Source organism: Rutidosis leptorrhynchoides, chromosome 9, assembly GCF_046630445.1.
Source record: "Rutidosis leptorrhynchoides isolate AG116_Rl617_1_P2 chromosome 9, CSIRO_AGI_Rlap_v1, whole genome shotgun sequence".
Lineage (NCBI taxonomy): Eukaryota > Viridiplantae > Streptophyta > Magnoliopsida > Asterales > Asteraceae > Rutidosis > Rutidosis leptorrhynchoides.
Genome location: NC_092341.1, coordinates 26,787,084 through 26,807,770, shown reverse-complemented (window position 1 = coordinate 26,807,770; position 20,687 = coordinate 26,787,084). Strand labels below are relative to the sequence as shown.

The 20,687-nt window shown below is 32.9% G+C and overlaps 2 protein-coding genes across 2 annotated transcripts; both read right to left on the bottom strand.

Moving 5' to 3' along the window:
- Positions 1–17,050: 17,050 nt before the first annotated feature.
- LOC139867859 (ethylene-responsive transcription factor ERF084-like) lies at positions 17,051–18,344 on the bottom strand. Its single transcript, XM_071856207.1, has 3 exons — positions 18,104–18,344; positions 17,191–17,628; positions 17,051–17,130 (listed from the first exon to the last, which is right to left on the bottom strand). The coding sequence occupies exons 1-3, from the start codon at positions 18,342–18,344 to the stop codon at positions 17,051–17,053; spliced, it is 759 nt and encodes a 252-aa protein (XP_071712308.1).
- Positions 18,345–19,797: 1,453 nt separating this feature from the next.
- On the bottom strand, positions 19,798–20,436 carry LOC139867858 (uncharacterized). The gene is made up of 2 exons (XM_071856206.1): positions 20,130–20,436; positions 19,798–20,021 (listed from the first exon to the last, which is right to left on the bottom strand). The coding sequence occupies exons 1-2, from the start codon at positions 20,434–20,436 to the stop codon at positions 19,798–19,800; spliced, it is 531 nt and encodes a 176-aa protein (XP_071712307.1).
- Between the last annotated feature and the right edge of the window lie 251 nt (positions 20,437–20,687).

Below are 20,687 nucleotides of genomic sequence, written 5' to 3'. Positions count from 1 at the left end.
TGATGTTATTGATGCTTAATTGATAGGTTTCCATGATTATCTTGCTTTGAATCCATCTTTCATGCTTGTATGAATTGAAATTGCAAATTGGGGTTCATAAGTTTAAGGTTTGACTTGGTTTGACCAATCTAAGCATGTGATTAGTGATGTTGTACTTGTTTGCAGCCTATGGATGTTATAACATGAAGAATTGTGATAATTTGATGAATGCTCTTTGTCTTAGCCAAATTTTAAACGAATTAGACTTTGACTAGAGTTAACTTTTTGTAATTAATTCGTATTGTCCATAGTTGCATGTCGTGAAGCTTTTGCTCTAAAATTAAATGTAGGGGGCATGTTGCCCCATCAATGTTTGAATGCGAGATATTTGATTTGTTCTAACATTGCAAAACCATCCTTGCGTTTGCTATTTGTTGAATCAATTTCAGGGTCACGAAAAAGGGAAGAGACTTGCAAAGTCCACCGATGTTCATGATTGGTTGCAAGTGATTTTGCGTGATGAAACTTTGAGATCTAGGATGATGAATAGGATAAATATGCCGGTGTGCCTGGCCAAGTACATTTATTGGACTCAATTGGAATTAGCAGAGTTAGGACATGAGATTCGGGATGCATTTAAGGTTGAGTACTTCTACAAAGTCATGTACCCTTGGGAGCCATTACTTTACATCCAAGAGGAGGTTTATCCTTTGTTAACCCGTGAATTCCTAACAACTTTGAGGGTTCATTTCAAAGTACGTTCTCCATGGTTAGACACTTACCTCACATTTAGGTTAGGGGGAGAGGAAAGGCGATTAAACATGATCCAATTTATGGAGTGTATAGGTCTATACCATGATTCCCCGCCTAATGTTACCTTCATGTACTTGGCCAAGTGCGAAACGTTCAATCCAAGCAAGTTTGATCCAAGGAGGGTGTGGCACTAAGTTAGTAACGCCGAATTCACACCCTCCAATCAAGTTTCTAGTGCACTCGCAACTCCCACACTTAGGTGCATCCAAAGGTTCTTTGCTTAATCGATTTTTCACCGCACGCGCAAAAGATGTTGATAAGATGACATTGCTCGATATTTGGTTGGTTCATCGAGTTCACAAGCACAAGCATGTTCACATCCCTATCCTCATTGCAAGTTATCTATTTGATGCAAGTGGAGAAAAGTCTACGCTTCCAAGTGTTGGTGGTCATTACGTGACAAAAATTGCAAAGTTCTTGAGAGTAAATTTCAATGAGTCGGAGAAACTTCGGATGCCTCGATTTGGTTATGATGACTATCAAGGAAGGAACATCTAGACGGCACATCCGAAACATAATGGGAAATTGGTAATAAATCTTCATTATGATTTGTGAAACAATTTATCTTTATGATTTGGCATGTAACTTTAATTGATTTAATCATTGTGTGTGAAAACTTGGGATTATTGATTTGGTGTGAGGTAGTACACTTGTATTGCTACTCTCACACATTATCACACTCATGTTTATAATAATTCGACAATTGTGTGTGCGTGGATAATATTGTGGATGCTTGTGTTTTTCTCTTGCTTGTTGTGGTTCTTAGTGACAGGATACACTTTTTGATGATTGATCCAAGCCTGACATTAAGTTCAGGCGTCAAGCTCATCGACTTGCATTCTTTGGTGATTAAGTTGCTTCAATCGGTGACAACAAAGATCGTTTGATCTAATCCGGTTTTTATTTTCTCTTCTCTCATCTATTCTATTTTCAATATGCCCCTCATTTTTACTCATTCTATCGTTTCAATGCAATGAGGGCATTGCATCAAATTAAATTGTGGGGGGGGGGGGAAGAGTTAAAATATCGGGTCATTTTGAACTTTTTCGATTAAACTTGTCACATATCCTTTTCAAAGATTAAAATGGTTAAAACTTGTAAATTTTTGAAAAAGTAAAGTCTTTTCCTTGCTTTTGCATGGAAGTAAAGTCTTCAATGGCCATAGCCTGCTTTATCCAGAATGGATTCTATAATAGATATTGGCTCTCTTCTCACCTCCCCTGAAGCCTATTGAAGAAAAATAGTCCCATCTCCGTCTCTCCGAGTTTCTACTACTAAGTAGCACTTCTGCTATTCAATCATAGAATCGATTCCTGAAAAAGCGGATCTACCCAAGTTTTGGTGGAGTTTTTCATTGTCGGCCTGAAACTCATGTTGTACAGCACTTCTCCGTTCATTTCCAAAACTGATCGTGAAACACCATGAGCAGCAGGATGTTGAGGTCCGATATTCGAAGTGAAATTTTTGATTTGCCTGTTCCTAGTCGTAATGCTAATCCATGTTCCACACGACCAAGGAAGCATCGGTTTTTAATCTCATTATGAAAAGCTTTTCTAAACGAACTTGACCTGCTCCTTGAGTTTAGGGCTTGTTCTGAGCGTAGTTATGAGGAAGGTCAACCCCAACATGCTCATGAACCGAGAGCCGCCCAGTCCACCAAGAGGTTCTTTCTCGCACGTCATTTCGCTCGCCCATTTCATTTCCTTTGTTCCGGAGGCGACGATGATAGCAACTAGGATAGCAACGATGACGATAAAGGGAGAGCCCTAGTTTTGAGTGCCCTTTCTGAACGTCTATCTTCGTGGGGTGATTTGAAAAGGAGTATATATTTCTTGTAGTGCCTTCCATTCCACTATTCTGACCGAGAAAGAATCTCTCCTGAACGACCAAGTCATAATGAGATTTCCGGTTGTTTACATAGGATCCTATGTTCACATAGAGAACTTCTAGCAATGAAGTCAACTTAAATAAGGTTCTAGCTAGGGTATCCTCTCTTTAAAGTCGAAATTAGGATGTATTAATTATTTCTATTTGAGTTGCCCCTTTCCTCTCTTTCCCTTTGATCACCGACCCTGACTTTCAATCTTGGCCCATGTGTTATTCCAAAAATCAAGTGTTTAAAGCGTTATGCTTTAACACTTCCGGATGAGTCAAGTCCATCCATGATAGGGAGTCAAGTCTCCCGAATGTTGTTTCACTTGGTGTGGGAGACTTCCTAATCCACATCATTTTATATTGATATTGGTTGTCTCATCATTTCACGATGTTTCAATAGATGTATCATACCGTGGGAAGAGGAGCCACCGAGCTTCACCGTGTGCTATCTTCTTGATGAAGAGCAATGGCTTCGTGCTAGTGTTGCTAGATAACACACGCCATAGCCAAAAGCTATGGCACCATTTTGTTCGATCAATTATGGAAAGCTAGTAACTACTTTCTACCTTTTCTTAAAATAAGCATAAAAGCTTGTTATATGGGAAGTAGCCGGGTGAATAAAAGCTTTGAGCTTTGACCCTCCCGGGAGAGTCGAGTCCTCCCAACATTTCATTTTGGAAGTCAAGTCTTCCAAACTTGGAAGTAAAGTCTTCCAAACTTGGAAGTAAAGTCTTCCAAGTTTTATTGTGTTCCAAGCTTGGGAGTAAAGTCTCCCAAGTTAAGTTCGATCCCAAAAAGGCCTAAGCTTGGAAGTAAAGTCTTCCAAGTATCATGCAATAGACCCAACGCCAATCTTACATCCAAGGTAGTTGCTTCCTCATCGCCTTCTATACAAGAAGGTGGTTCATTTCGGTGACATATATATATATATATATATATATATATATATATATATATATATATATATATATATATATATATATATATATATATATATATATATATATATGAAGTAGTTACCCGTGCGGTCGTCCCATAGCCGGGATGGCTTGTATGCACATCACCTTATGAGCCCAAGGTAGTTGCTTCCTCATCGCCTTCAATACAAGAAGGTAGTTCATTTCGGTGATATACCGGGGAAGTAGCTACCCGTGCGGTTATCCCAAAACCGGGATAGCTTTGGAATGCACATAGCTTTAAATCAAAATTTCTGGAAAACTTTTCTTGTTTTGCTACTTGACTCGTTTTCCCTTTCTTAAACGAAAATGATTTTCTTTAAAAAGCCTTGTCCCGTTTTGCTCCATTTAACCAAAGTGAAGCTTGTGGGTAGTTTTTTTTGCTCGATTGAGTTTCGAAGGATGAGATGGTGGTGACGAAAACTCATTGATCCTATGGTTTGAAGAAGCTCCTAAGAAGGTTTGAACTAATAAGCTCGAATCTTGGTATGTTTACTCTTAAAGTGCACAACTTGTATATAATTGAACCTTCCTAGGGAGCACATATATGTGTTTGTTTGCTTGATTGCTTGAGGATATTGAGAGGATGTGGAGATTGTTAGTTTAGGCTTGAATTGTGGTCGATTTTGATGGTATTTGAAGATTTTTTTAAGTGTTGCATTGAGTTTTTGTTAATAGTAGAAGAAGAAGAGATAATGTATGCTTGGTCCTTATCAAATGCAAGTGTTTGGAGTTCATTCTAGCCATCAAAGTGCTCAGTGCTCATCCATGAAGGTACTATTTATTGCCCAAATATTGCACTTTGGCTTTGATCATTGAATGCTATTTATCTCCGAGTCTTGTTTTGTTGATTTGCTTGCTTGAGGACAAGCAAGGTTCAAATGTAGGGTGTTTGATATTGCCCTAATTATACACATTTTATCTCGCAATATCTCCCTCATTTCATTCGGTTTTGAGGATCATTGGGCCCGAAAGTTGTTTATTTGCGCTAAAGTGTCGGTTCAAGGCTAAAAACTTGATTTGGTGCAAAATTGACCAAGTCTTAATCAAAAGAGGCAAAGAAAATGACAAGTGCAGATGTCAGCTCCAAAAGCGCCGCTCTTAATAGAAGAGCGCCGCTCCTAATTGTCCAAAGCGCTGCACCTCACAGAAAAGCGACGTTTTTGTATACGTTCTGGCACCATTTTTCACTAGTAGATAAAAGCGCTGCAATTCACCATAAAAGCGGCGCTCCTGAAGAAAGCCAAAAGCGCCGCTCCTGAACCAAAAGCGGCACTCCTGACGTCTTTTAGTCCAGCATTTTCAGCACTATAAAATGAACGAGATTAGGTCACTTCAAAGGAGAGCTGCAATTCTAAGTCCGATTTTCACTTTTAAAACCCTAATTTCATCATCAAGAAGGAGATTAAGGCTAACTTGGAAGATCAAGCAAAAGCTCAAGTAATCTTATCATTAAATCTATCTAGTTTTGTCATTTGGGTTGTAATCTCCACATTTCTTTCTCTAGTTTTGAATTAAATACTTGTAATAACTTAATATGATGTTTATTTGTGTTTCAATGCTTATGATTAGTGTAATCTTAGCCTTGCTTGGCTAAATTGATTGTGTTTGTTTATCTATGAATCTCTAATGCAAGGATTTGCCATAAATTAATTGGATGAAGTTGTTTGAATGAAATACATGAACAAGTGTTATTGTGTTAGCTATAGATCCATTGCTATGCATTTGTTTTAGGCTTTATTTTGATTACATAGATTGTGTAGCTCTTTTAGTGATTTGAGAAGTGAATCAATTTATGCTTCAACACTCATAGTGATCTAGACAACTAGATTAAGGATTTCAAGTGATTGTGTTCTTAATTTAAGTTGGTTTTCAATTGGCCTTTAGTCACCATAGTGTTGTTCGATTATCTTAAGTGATTTTAATAATTGAAGGGTTCTAAGTTATTTCAACCCAATCATAATCTCAATAACCAATCATGCTTAACTTGATCTTAGAATGCAATGCTTATGTGAGTTTGCAAAGTGTAATTTGATTAAGGTTTGGTAGTAATGCTAAACATTTAATAGTTCAACAACTAACGCGATAACAATTTGGGTAAAATGGGGCAATCTAGGCATATAGAGGATTAGGTAAGTGAACACTACTTATTTAATTGATTTAGTTCTTTATAATTAGTTACTCGTTACTTGTTACTAGTCTTAATTGTTAAGTTGAAGTTTGTTTATTTGTGCACGTATTAGTTGTTAATTAAAATCAATCAACCCCCCCCCCCCCCCCCCCCAAATCAAACAAACCCTAGGACAATTAATAGTTTCAATTATTCGACTTACATCGCTCTCTTGGGACGAGCTTTAAACGAATACTTACATAAAAAGTGCTATAATAACCGAGATTTAGGTGCTCGTTAGTTGTGTGTGCTTATTTGTAGTGTTTGAATCTTGTATAAATTTGAGGGTAATTGATGTATTGTTCCATACCATTAACAACACTTAACAAAATTTGATTCCTTAATCTCTTGCATTATAACTTTCGAGTATCCTACTACTGATTCACTCATAGCTTTCATGTTAATTTGGAGATGCCTGGTATTATTTTTCAAATGAAAAACAGTAGATAATATATGAATATATAAAGGGCAAAACCCTAACAATGAAAATGGGCTAGGCCCAACTGCAAAATACTTGGGCTAAGCCCAACTAAAAAATACATGGGCTAAGCCCGACTGCAAAATACATGGACTAAAATATAATGGTTAACATTCTCCCGCAGTTGGAGCGGGAGTACGACGAACGCTCAAACTGCATTTGAACTCGTTGAATAGAGCAAATACAAGGTCTTTGGTGAAGATGTTTGTAAACTTATATCTGGATGGAACATGAAGAACCTAGACCTGTCCCTGAGCAACTAAATCTCTGATAAAATGAATGTCTATCTCATTGTGTTTGCTCCGCTGATATTGGATCGGATTAGATGCAAGGTAGACAGAGCTAACATTATCACAGTAAACTAGAGAACTAAAGGTGAGAGGGTAGTAAAGCTCACGAAGAAGATTAAGTATCCAACATGTCTCAGCAACTTCATTGGCAACTCCTCGATATTCTGCCTCGATACTGGAGCAAGAAGGAGTAAGTTGTCGCTTTGATGACCAAGAAAGTAGATTGATGTCAAGAAAAACACAATACCCAGAAGTGGAGCGTCTAGTGTGAAAGGACCCGTCCTAATCCATCCAGATGAAGTCCGTATCGATTATAAACGATTCATAATAGTTGATTTCATCGCAAGTACTTGACCTCTATATGATAAATTTTACAAACATTGCATTCGTTTTTAAAAAGACAAACTTTCATTACATCGACAGTTGACGACATGCATACCATTTCATAATATATTCAAACTATAAATGACTTGATAATAATCTTGATGAACTCAACGACTCAAATGCAACGTCTTTTGAAATATGTCATGAATGACTCCAAGTAATATCCCTAAAATGAGCAAATGCACAGTGGAAGATTTCTTTCGTACCTGAGAATAAACATGCTTTAAAGTGTCAACCAAAAGGTTGGTGAGTTCATTAGTTTAACATAAATAATCATTTCATAATTTTAATAGACCACAAGATTTCATATTTCCATTTCTCATAAACATACGTCCCATGCATAGAGACAAAAATATCATTCATATGGATTGAACACCTGGTAACCGACATTCACAATATGTATATAAGAATATCCTCCATCATTCCGGGATCCTCCTTCGGACATGATATAAATTTCGAAGTACTAAAGCATCCGGTACTTTGGATGGGGCTTGTTGGGCCCGATAGATCTATCATTAGAGTTCGCGTCAATTAGGGTGTTTGTTCCCTAATTCTTAGATTACCAGACTAAATAAAAAGGGGCATATTCGATTTCGATCATTCAACCATATAATGTAGTTTCGATTACTTGTGTGTATTTCGTAAAATATTTATAAAAGCGCATGCATTCTCAGTCCCAAAAATATATATTGCAAAAGCATTTAAAAAAGGAGTAATGAAACTCACGCATATAAATATTTTAAAACATTTAATAAAGCATTTGCATGTATTCTCAGCCCAAAAACGTAAAGAGTAAAAAGGGCAAATGAAACTCACCTAATGTATTTTGTAGTAAAAATACATATTACGACATTGAATAATGCAGGGTTGGCCTCGGATTCACGAACCTATATCATTTGTATATTCATTAATATATATATATATATATATATATATATATATATATATATATATATATATAATCGTAATCGAATACATATATATATTATTATTAGCGATGTAATTTTTATATTAGTAACTTATATATACTTCATTAATTAATTAAATGTATTCATTTTGTATAAAAATATTAATATAGTTATATTAATATATATTTGGTTAATATTGTATTAAAATACTTAATTTGTTATATATGAATATCTATATACAAATGTTAATAATAAAAAAAATTATATTAGGATTTATATATGATGACAACATATATTTATATAATAACTGTTACATTTTATATATAGCTTAGATACTATCATTTTAACAAAAACATAGTGATATGTATTATTAATATTATTGTAATGTATTTTTATGTATAAAAAATATATATATTTGTCATAATACTGATAATGATACTTATGATAATAATGATCATAATAATCTTAATAACTATAACAATGATATTATTACTGATATTAATGAAAACAATAATGTTAATTCCAATACTATTGTTAGTATTAATAATAACAGTCCTATTATCGATCATTTAATGCTAATGATAATAATTTTAATAGTATTTCATTTATAATGATACACATAATAATAATGATAATGTTAATAAAAATACTTATATTAATACTAATACTAATAATCATAAAGTGATCCTAATACTAATATTAATGAAAATAATAATAAATTGTATTATGTTCATACTAATAATAATCATAGTCTTAATTATAATAATAATTATAATTGTATTTATAATTATGATAATAATAAAAGGTAACTAGTACTTATTAGTAACTTTAATAATAATAATAATAATAATAATAATAATAATAATAATAATAATAATAATAATAATAATAATAACTATAACTAGTGAGGGTATCCGCACGTTGCGGCGAAGATAATACGTTTTTGTGTTTACCAAATTGATTAAATAAATCACGCAGGCTTGCCTAAGTGGCCACCGAGTTGCTCAATGAGCACACCATCTGGGTTCAATTCCTGACTATGTTAAATTGTTCAGAAAGGGAGTGTGACCAGAGAGTGCGCATGATACACAATTGAACCGGTACCAGATCTCGCGCTCGGGGGTTTGATTACCCGAGGTTTACCCTCTATAAGAAGCCAATATGCTTGTTCATAGGAGGTTTCCTCGCTTACAAAAAAAATTAACTATAACAATACTATGGTTAAAAAAAATTGTAAATCATTTGGTTCAAAATTCGATCGATATTTTCTTCATTAAAAAATACACCGTATCTGCTAAGCAAAATAGAAAATGTGACATGAGTTAAAAAATGTAACAAAAATTCAATGAAAATATGTGAAAAGGGATTTTAAAAAAAATAAAAGCTGTATAGTAAATTTCCAGAAAAAAAAGCTACAAAAGAAATTGTCAAAATAATGCAATGAATTAAGAAAAAAAACTGTGTACATATATATTTTTAAGAAGTAAACAAAAAAAAATATAGTAATCATATGGAAGTCGCATGCATGGAAATAAAAATCACATCAAGTCATGGTTAAGCTTCACACATATATAAGCATTTGAGTTGGACCAATCACATAAGTTTTATATTACATAAATTAGTATATATAAAAAAATACACCGTATCTGCTAAGCAAAACAGAAAACGTGACATGAGTTAAAAATTGTAACAAAAATTCAATGAAAATATGTCAAAAGGGATTTAAAAAAAAAAGTTGTATAGTAAATTTCCAAGAAAAAAAAAGCTACAAAAGAAATTGTCAAAATAATGCAATGAATTAAAAAAAAATTTGTGTACATATATATTTTTAAGAAGTAAACAAAAAAAATATAGTAATCACATGCAAGTCACATGCATGGAAATAAAAATCACATCAAGTCATGGTTAAGCTTCACACATATATAAGCATTTGAGTTGGACCAATCACATAAGTTTTATATTACGTGTGTGTGTGTGTATATATATATATATATATATATATATATATATATATATATATATATATATATATATATATATATATATATATATATATATATATATGTACATATATATAAAAGGCCCGCGCGATGCCGCGGGGTCTATGGGTTGCGTATTCATAGTTATGGAGCGTATTATAGGTGTGTATATGTATTGAATATAGTCCAATGTATTGAGCGTTTTTTTTAAGTGTCCGTTTCGCATATAGTTAGTCCCGTTGTGTTCGTAAGATTTTTTTGAGTTGAACGATGGGCTCGGAAAAATTTAACTCGCACCGAGCGAGAAGATAGGACCCGCTAAAGATTCGGGTGGAATTTGTTTCTTTTATTTTAATAAAAGTGCATATTTACATTTTTTACACATGAAAAAATGAAAATTTGAGGGGTCGTTGTGTAAATTGAGGCAAAGGTGAGGGGCCGATTGCAGTGTGAACGCAAAGTCAAAACTACAACCTCAAACAATTGAAACTACACAAATGTTCATGAGTTTTAGTATATAGGGGTAATGTTGTTGATTACATCGCGAGGTATTTGACCTCTATATGATACATTTTACAAACATTACATTCTATTTTAAAAGACAATCTTTCTTTACAATGAAAATTGACGGCATGCATACCATTTCAGAATATATTCAACTATAATTGACTTAATAATAATCTTGATGAACTCAATGACTCGAATGCAACGTCTTTTGAAATATGTCATGAATGACTCCAAGTAATATCTCTAAAATGAGCAAATGCACAGCGGAAGATTTCTTTCGTACCTGAGAATAAACATGCTTTCAAGTGTCAACCAAAAGGTTGGTGAGTTCATTAGTTTAATATAAATAAACATTTCTATCATTTTAATAGACCACAAGATTTTCATTCTTCAGTTCTCATAAATATACGCCCCATGCATAGAGACAAAATATCATTCATATGGATTGAACACCTGGTAACCGACATTCACAATATACATATAAGAATATCCCCATCATTCCGGGATCCTCCTTCGGACATGATATAAATTTCGAAGTACTAAAGCATCCGGTACTTTGGATGGGGCTTGTTGGGCCCGATAGATCTATCTTTAGGATTCGCGTCAATTAGGGTGTCTGTTCCCTAATTCTTAGATTACCAGACTTAATAAAAAGGGGCATATTCGACTTCGATAATTCAACCATAGAGTGTAGTTTCGATTACTTGTGTCTATTTCGTAAAACGGTTATAAAAACATCGCATGTATTCTCAGTCCCAAAAATATATATTGCAAAAGCATTTAAAAGGGATTAATGAAACTCACATATATAAATATTGTAAATCAGTTAATAAAGCATTTGCATGTATTCTCAGCCCAAAAATGTAATGAGTAAAAAGGGAGCAAATAAAACTCACTTATTTATGATTTGATATATATAGGTTAAACCTATAACTCACCAACATTTTTGTTGACGTTTTAAGCATGTTTATTCTCAGGTGATTATTAAGAGCTTCCGCTGTCGCATACTTAAATAAGGACGAGATTTGGAGTCCATGCTTGTATGATATTATATTTATATATGTATATATATATATATATATATGTATATATGTATATATATATGTATATATGTATATATATATGTATATATGTATATATATATGTATATATGTATATATATATGTATATATGTATATATATATGTATATATATATATATATATATATATATATAAGGCCCGCGCGATGCCGCGGGGTCTTTGGGTTGCATATTCATAGTTACGGAGCGTATTATAGGTGTGTATATGTATTGAATATAGTCCAATGTATTGAGCGTTTTTTTTAAGTGTCTGTTTCGCATATAGTTAGTCCCGTTGTGTTCGTAAGATTTTTTTGAGTTGAAGGATGGGCTCGGAAAAATTTAACTCGCACCGAGCGAGAAGATAGGACCCGCTAAAGATTCGGGTGGAATTTGTTTCTTTTATTTTAATAAAAGTGTATATTTACATTTTTTACACATGAAAAAATGAAAACTTGAGGGGTCGTTGTGTAAATTGAGGCAAAGGTGAGGGGCCGATTGCAGTGTGAACGCAAAGTCAAAACTACAACCTCAAACAATTGAAACTACACAAATGTTCATGAGTTTTAGTATATAGGGGTAATGTTGTTGATTACATCGCGAGGTATTTGACCTCTATATGATACATTTTACAAACATTACATTCTATTTTAAAAGACAATCTTTCTTTACAACGAAAATTGACGGCATGCATACCATTTCAGAATATATTCAACTATAATTGACTTAATAATAATCTTGATGAACTCAATGACTCGAATGCAACGTCTTTTGAAATATGTCATGAATGACTCCAAGTAATATCTCTAAAATGAGCAAATGCACAGCGGAAGATTTCTTTCGTACCTGAGAATAAACATGCTTTCAAGTGTCAACCAAAAGGTTGGTGAGTTCATTAGTTTAATATAAATAAACATTTCTATCATTTTAATAGACCACAAGATTTTCATTCTTCAGTTCTCATAAATATACGTCCCATGCATAGAGACAAAATATCATTCATATGGATTGAACACCTGGTAACCGACATTCACAATATACATATAAGAATATCCCCATCATTCCGGGATCCTCCTTCGGACATGATATAAATTTCGAAGTACTAATGCATCCGGTACTTTGGATGGGGCTTGTTGGGCCCGATAGATCTATCTTTAGGATTCGCGTCAATTAGGGTGTCTGTTCCCTAATTCTTAGATTACCAGACTTAATAAAAAGGGGCATATTCGACTTCAATAATTTAACCATAGAGTGTAGTTTCGATTACTTGTGTCTATTTCGTAAAACGGTTATAAAAACATCGCATGTATTCTCAGTCCCAAAAATATATATTGCAAAAGCATTTAAAAGGGATTAATGAAACTCACATATATAAATATTGTAAATCAGTTAATAAAGCATTTGCATGTATTCTCAGCCCAAAAATGTAATGAGTAAAAAGGGAGCAAATAAAACTCACTTATTTATGATTTGATATATATAGGTTAAACCTATAACTCACCAACATTTTTGTTGACGTTTTAAGCATGTTTATTCTCAGGTGATTATTAAGAGCTTCCGCTGTCGCATACTTAAATAAGGACGAGATTTGGAGTCCATGCTTGTATGATATTATATATATATATATATATATATATATATATATATATATATATGTATATATATATATATGTATATATGTATATATATATGTATATATATATGTATATATGTATATATATATGTATATATGTATATATATATGTATATATGTATATATATATGTATATATGTATATATATATGTATATATGTATATATATATGTATATATGTATATATATATATGTATATATGTATATATATATGTATATATGTATATATATATATATATATATATATATATATATATATATATATATATATATATATATATATTAAGGCCCGCGCGATGCCGCGGGGTCTTTGGGTTGCATATTCATAGTTACGGAGCGTATTATAGGTGTGTATATGTATTGAATATAGTCCAATGTATTGAGCGTTTTTTTTAAGTGTCTGTTTCGCATATAGTTAGTCCCGTTGTGTTCGTAAGATTTTTTTGAGTTGAAGGATGGGCTCGGAAAAATTTAACTCGCACCGAGCGAGAAGATAGGACCCGCTAAAGATTCGGGTGGAATTTGTTTCTTTTATTTTAATAAAAGTGTATATTTACATTTTTTACACATGAAAAAATGAAAACTTGAGGGGTCGTTGTGTAAATTGAGGCAAAGGTGAGGGGCCGATTGCAGTGTGAACGCAAAGTCAAAACTACAACCTCAAACAATTGAAACTACACAAATGTTCATGAGTTTTAGCATATAGTGGTAATACTTAGTAATAATACTAATAATTAATAATAACAATAATAATAATAACAATAATAAAAATAATAATAATAATAAAAGTAGTCATGTATACCCTTAAAGCTTTGTCTAAAAAGAATGCTCCAATCGAGTCTCGAACCCATGACCTCTCGTTCAAACCCAAAACTGCCTAAACCATTCGCCTGCCGCTGATTTTTCTGTTATTTTTATCACGTTATAATCTTTTGACTTATACTAACATTGCTTATTATTAATCATAGTAGCCCAATCAGAAAGTTATGGAGTTCGGCCCAATTCAATAACTGCCCAACATAATAGCAGTCCATTTGCAAGTTAACAAGCCCAGTCCACAATCCCAACCTCTCAAGACAGCTTTTATTAAAAAAAATCCTTGTAGTTGCCTGGTTTCGAACCCCAGACCTCCAGTTCAAACCTCCAACACCCAACCATCCTTCCAATTAAACTTATCAGAAATTAATTCCCCCTGATTATATATATGTAAATCTCTTTTAGTTTCTACTTCATCTTCTACCTCTCAATATCAAAATCGAATCCATGTCATCTCAAACTTAATATTAGTTACAAAAATCGGTTTTTAAGATAAAGTATCCAATACAGAATACTCCGTACTTCATTCGTGATTAACAAAAAAAATAAAATAAAATAAAGAAAATAAAAAAAAAAGCCGTCGCTGATTATAAGAGAAGAAAGAAAAAAAAATGATTTTGATTTTACGAAATTTTTAGACAATTGTTATAACATGAAAAAGGTTAGAAATCATTTATGTAATCTTTTTGAATCATCAATTGATCCTAAAACTTAACATCCAAATCGAATTTAATCCAAGAACATAACGTTTGACTTTTGAATAAATAACTTTGACTCAGTAATTTGAGCTTGATAATAAGAATTAGGATTTAAAACTTGGCAGAGAGTTTATATAAACGATTTATAACATCATCACATTAATAGATTGTGAAAACTCACCAAAAATCGATTTCTTGCTCATCCTAGTCGCGAACATAAAGTCAGGTTGTTTTTATTTTCCTTTTTTTTTATATATCTGTTCTCCTTTACTAACAATAGCAGACGAGTTATACGGAGGAATTGAATGATTAATGCTACAACAAATTTGATTGAGGATTGTTTGATAGTGATAATTGAAGCGACAACATATCACGAGCAGTTGGAAAGGAAATAATTAAAAAGAAAGAAAGAATAGAATGAATGAAGCAGATATCTATTCTATATATCTTGTATATTATTAATAATTTATTAATTAAAATTTAATACCATAAATAATTAAATATATATGTATTAATACTAATAACAATTATATAGAATTTATAATAATGATAATAATATCAATATTGTTAATAACTAATAATTAATAATTAATTAATTTAATAATAATACGATTGTATATTTAATGATTTTATTAATTATCAAATAAATAATAACAATAATAATCAAAAGTATCAGGTTTTAGTATTTTAATAATATTAATAATACTAACTAATGAAATAATAATACTATCCTTAAAACAATTTTACTTTTAGTTTGTAATTAAATTTAATATATTACTATTATATGTTATTAATCATGTAATAGTTAATGATTATATATAGTAATTTATTTTGAGTATTAAATGTTATACATTTTAATATATGCTACATTATACATATAATAATATTTATGTATGGAAATCATATATGTATTTATATATAGATTCCTTTTAATAACAACCTTTTATCTTGAATATAACTTGTTACATAATTAATTCTGATGATTAAATTTGTACTCAATTATTATATAAATTTATATTTATATATATTTTCATTTACAACACTTGTTCGTGAATCGTCGGGAGTAGTCAAAGTCAAATGCATTCATGGAAATAGTTCAAACATTATGAGACTCAGTTTAATAGACTTTGCTTATCGTGTCAAAATCATATAAGACTAAGTTTAAATTTTGTCGGAAATTCCCGGGTCATCACATAGTGGTAGGGAAACAAGTCCAGTCAGAGTAAGCAACCAAAGTGGTAGGGGACGATGCATATAACTGTAATTCCATGTCAAGAGTCCCCCGAACATTGCGGACAAACGTTTGAGAGCATGTAAGTGTTGCTCCCGTAAGTCGTGCATGAAAAGAAAATTTTACTGAACTGGATAGGAGATGTCCGGATGAGTGAAGGTGAGATACTGTAATGCACCTGCAAGGCTATGATATAAAGTTGGATCCTGCACAAAGGGACCGTGGGCAGTGAGCTTGGCGCCTGGCTCAACCGGGGTCCTGCACGATTGACAAGAAGTCATATCGGCTCGCTTAAGAATCTCTATGTTTCATTGTGGCCATTGCTTTCGTACGTTGCTTGTATGTTTAATTTTTAGTTTTATGCAAGGGTCGCGTTTTGATAGTGTAGGAATATAGTAAACGAAACTGAAATAACTAAACATTTTATCACAAAAGTAATAATCAGATTACTAATAAATAATCAAAAATAGAAGATTAAAAACGATCTAACCGATATTAGGTTGAACCGGGCTTGTGTTTGACACAGTTCCCTTAAACATATTCGACGTCTGTTCCCGGGGTACACCGGTCCGAAGCAGCGTACTGCCGGACTTGAACACTTGCCTGAAAGGTAACCGGAACGGGGAGACCTTGTTGCGGCTGAGAGAAAACTCTAATCATATAAGAATGCTTATATGATTTTGGTGTGTATTTCTACAAACCATATAGGCCTTTATTTATAGTGAAAATCAAAGCCTTAGGTTTGTTCCCACTTCTAATGTGAGACATTTGTCAATCCTTCTAGATCTCGCGTTAAACAAGCTACTTTGAGATTTGATATCTCATTCACCTTTAATCCGTTTTGGACACACTTTAGTTCATTGTAAAGCCCAAAACCCACTAAATGTTTATTGATACATATCAATTTATCATATATTAATTAATGTCCAAAGTTGGTGAAAACACACTTATTTTTAATCAATTTTTTCAACCGATAGTTTCGTGAATGCTAGGTTGTTGTAGTTTTGTTGTTTTGTTATAACTTTCTAGGCGCGATGCTAGCTTGCATGTTGGTTTCGTGTTCATTATTTACTTGGTTCTTTAATTTTTATGAAAATTTCGTTATTAGAAAAGCTTTATTTAAAAAAAAAAAAACAATTAAACCATGATAGTTACTTGAATCTTTTGACGAATTAAAGTACTAGACTAAACAAGTCCTAATAATTAGACATTTTAACATGATATACATATAGTACCGTTACTGTACTTAGATTACATTACATTAGATGGAACTAATTAATCATAAGTACAAACAGATTTAGCTCTTTTGTTCAATTGAGTGCCAAGATTTAAATCAATCTCTACACCACTATTATACTCATTATCCTCATATGTTGTTACTTGATCAGTACTACAACAACTACTAGTGTTCATAGTCATATTACTCCTCATTCTCATTGAACCAGAATTACTAAACAACTGAGCCACTGACGTCACCACATGACACTTACTCTTCTCACTGCTAATTTTTCTCTTTTTAGCTTCAGCCGATGACGAAGAAGCTGACGTGGATGGTGACGTTGCATTCGTAGTTGTAGACAATGGAAACACTGATGGTATTTCAAAATTAGTCCTAGCCTTTGATCCTCGTAATCGTCTTGCTGCAGCATCGTAAGCACGAGCCGCCTCCTCTGCCGTGTCAAATGTCCCTAGCCAGTGGCGGCACCGCCCTATTCTGTCGCGTATCTCCGCTGACCATCGCCCCCATGGCCTTTTTCGTACGCCTCTATAGCTCTTTTGGACCCCACCATCGTTCGTTGACCGATATTTCATTTCTTTTGTGACACTTTGCACGGTAGTACTAGAATCGGTTCCTACAAACAAATAACTCGATTTATACACATTTTTATTTTTTACCCCGAAATGTATTCACACATTTTCTTAATGAATACATTGTTTAATATTTAATGTATTTTTACAAAATTTATCACGATATTACATAGTAGAATGTGTCAATACAACAAATAACTTGCTTCATACACATTTTTAAATTGTCAACGTGAATTTTTTTAGTTTTTTTTTCACATATATGTAGAAGTAAAAAGATGTCTTTTTTAAGATTCGTGTTCATATTTAAGAATGCACGAACAAAAAAAAAATCTTTTTTTTTTTTTGTTATGCATATATATCTCTTTAGTACCTTATTTATGGATTAAAATAAACTTACTACATTATCATTATTCATACATTTAACATAATTTTTAACATCTTTAATTTGATGTATAATAAAAGAAGATAAATTTCACGTTAAAAAAATATGTAGCACATTTATTTATGAAGCTTAATTACCAGCCGGGGATATATGATTTCCAAAGAGCACACGTTCTCCGACGACAGCAGCGATGCCTTCAAGAACGGTAGGATGATGGTTATACTCCGGCGAGATATTAGCTACCGGAGAAGGGGCGAGATATTGAGCCGGAAATGAAGGGTTGTTGGTGTAGTGAAAAAGAGGAAATTGATCAATTAAAGAAAAAGAATTTGAGTTGTTGGTAGGGAAAAAGGGAAGGGTTTGAAAGAGAGTGTTCATGGTAGTACTTGTATAGAAGGTTATTTGTCTTATTTATGTATGTATAGCAGACAAATGAAACACAATACAAAATCGAAGAAGTAAGTGGTGTGCATGGGGAGTGATGAACTATCGCATGTCCATTATTTATACTCACTTTCGACCCGACCCATTATGATTCTCCATATCTTGCAAACGGGTGTTTGTAAATTTAGATATGGCCACAATATGTAAGGAAGGGTTATGTATAGCTTTATTTTGTTTTTATGTCAATAATTAAATTAATTACTAATGAGCTAATAGTTTAGTGCTATCCAATATTTATAGAAGCTCGGATTCGCTATGTGAAATCTTTAGTTAAAATGAGCGTATGTTCGAGTGTCACTCGTAACAAGAATTTATAGCGTATACAAAGTGGGATGATATTTATTACTACTAGACATCCGACTGTTACTTGATTGGTTTGATGGATTTTCCAAAAAAAAAAAAACACATGATTTGAGTCTCCTTGTCGATCTAGCTACACATTTTGCCAATAATTAAATTAATTAATAATTATGTAAATTAAATTAATATATATGTATATATATATATATATATATATATATATATATATATATATATATATATATATACATATTGTTTTGTTAACATATGTCATTGTAGTATATTCAAGGTTGTAAAAGTCGCGAGTCGGGGACGCATCGGTCGAGACCTAAAAAGGATGCGTCGGCCGAGTCGGGGGACACGTCGGGGACACATCAGTCGTTGACCAACGTTGACTTTATTAAAACAAACCCTAATTTTCAAATATATCAGATCTTGACGAAAATTTGACTGACTTTGACCGTTTTTGACCGTATTTGACAGACTTTGGCCGAACTTTTAGCTCTAACCGTCTTTTGAGTCTTTTTCAGAAAAAACGGGACGGAGAACCCAAAAAAACGACGCATCGACCGACGCGTCGGTCAAGTCGGACGACTTTTACAACACTGAGTATATCTTAAGATGCATTTAATAAACTTATAATTTCGTATAAGTTAAGATTAAGATGCATTTAATAAACTTGTAGTTTTTTCAAATATTAAAATGTATAACTAATGCATTCATAAAAATGGTAAATATTAGAGCACTAGGTGTGGTGACGCGTCAGTTCAGTGTTAGTTCAGTGTCTTGCTGATGACTGAACGCTGACTGGACTGACACTAAAAACTGACACTGGTGAAAAAAACAGGGGAATTGGGAAGAATGTCAGTTCAGTGTCTTGGAAAGATAAAATATTGTATGTTATTATTATTTAATTATTTTTTAAAATTAATTTAATTATTTAAAAAAACAATATTAACACAAAATAAACTTCATTAATAATAAAAAAAAAAGTTACATAATTAAAAATTAAACTACAAAATAAAAATACAATGCATAATAAAGACGTTATTTGTAACTCGAATAGCCCAAAGATGTTCGACCAATTTCACTCTTCCCCCTCATCCTCCGCCTCCTCTTCCTCCTCCTGAGCTCGAATAGCCCAAACATGTTCGACTAAATCGCCTCGTAAACGTTTATGCACCTCCTGATCATGTATTTCCTTCGTCCTGGCTTTATACTCTTCACATCTATCGTACCAAGTAGTTTGTATGTTCTGAACCGGTTCATACACCCAATTATTCTCAGAAATGTTGAACCCATTATCTTCAACTATCATGTTATGCATTATGATACACGCATACATAATTCTTTGAATAGCCTTCAACGAATAAGCCCTTGCAGGTTGTTGTAGTATATGTCAACGTCCTTGTAAAATACCAAAAGTCCTCTCAACATCCTTTCGTGCCTTAGATTGTTTGCGTGAAAAGTATTTACTCTTTGGATCAGCTGCACTCGAATACGCTTTAACAAACGATGCCCATTGAGGGTAAATCCCATCCACTAAATAATAACCCCTTTTGTACTCCACACCATTAATAACATAAGGGATGTCTAGGAAATTATCATTAAGCATCGATTCGAACAAAGGACTGGTATTTAACACATTTATGTCATTGTTTGACCCAGCAACCCCAAAATAAGCATGCCATATCCAATTATCATACGAGGCAACGACTTCAAGCATAATTGTTGGATGACTATGATCTCCTCGCTTAAATTGGCCTTGCCATGCAACCGGACATTTTCCTCAAACCCAATGCATACAATCTATACTACCTAGCATGCCGGGAAAGTCATGCTTTTCCTCATGAACCTCGTATAAACGTTCCATGTCCTCACGAGTAGGCTTGCGCATATAATCATTTGAATATAAAACAGTAATACATCTACAAAAATTCTGTAAACTTTCACGAGCTACACGTTCCGACATTTGTA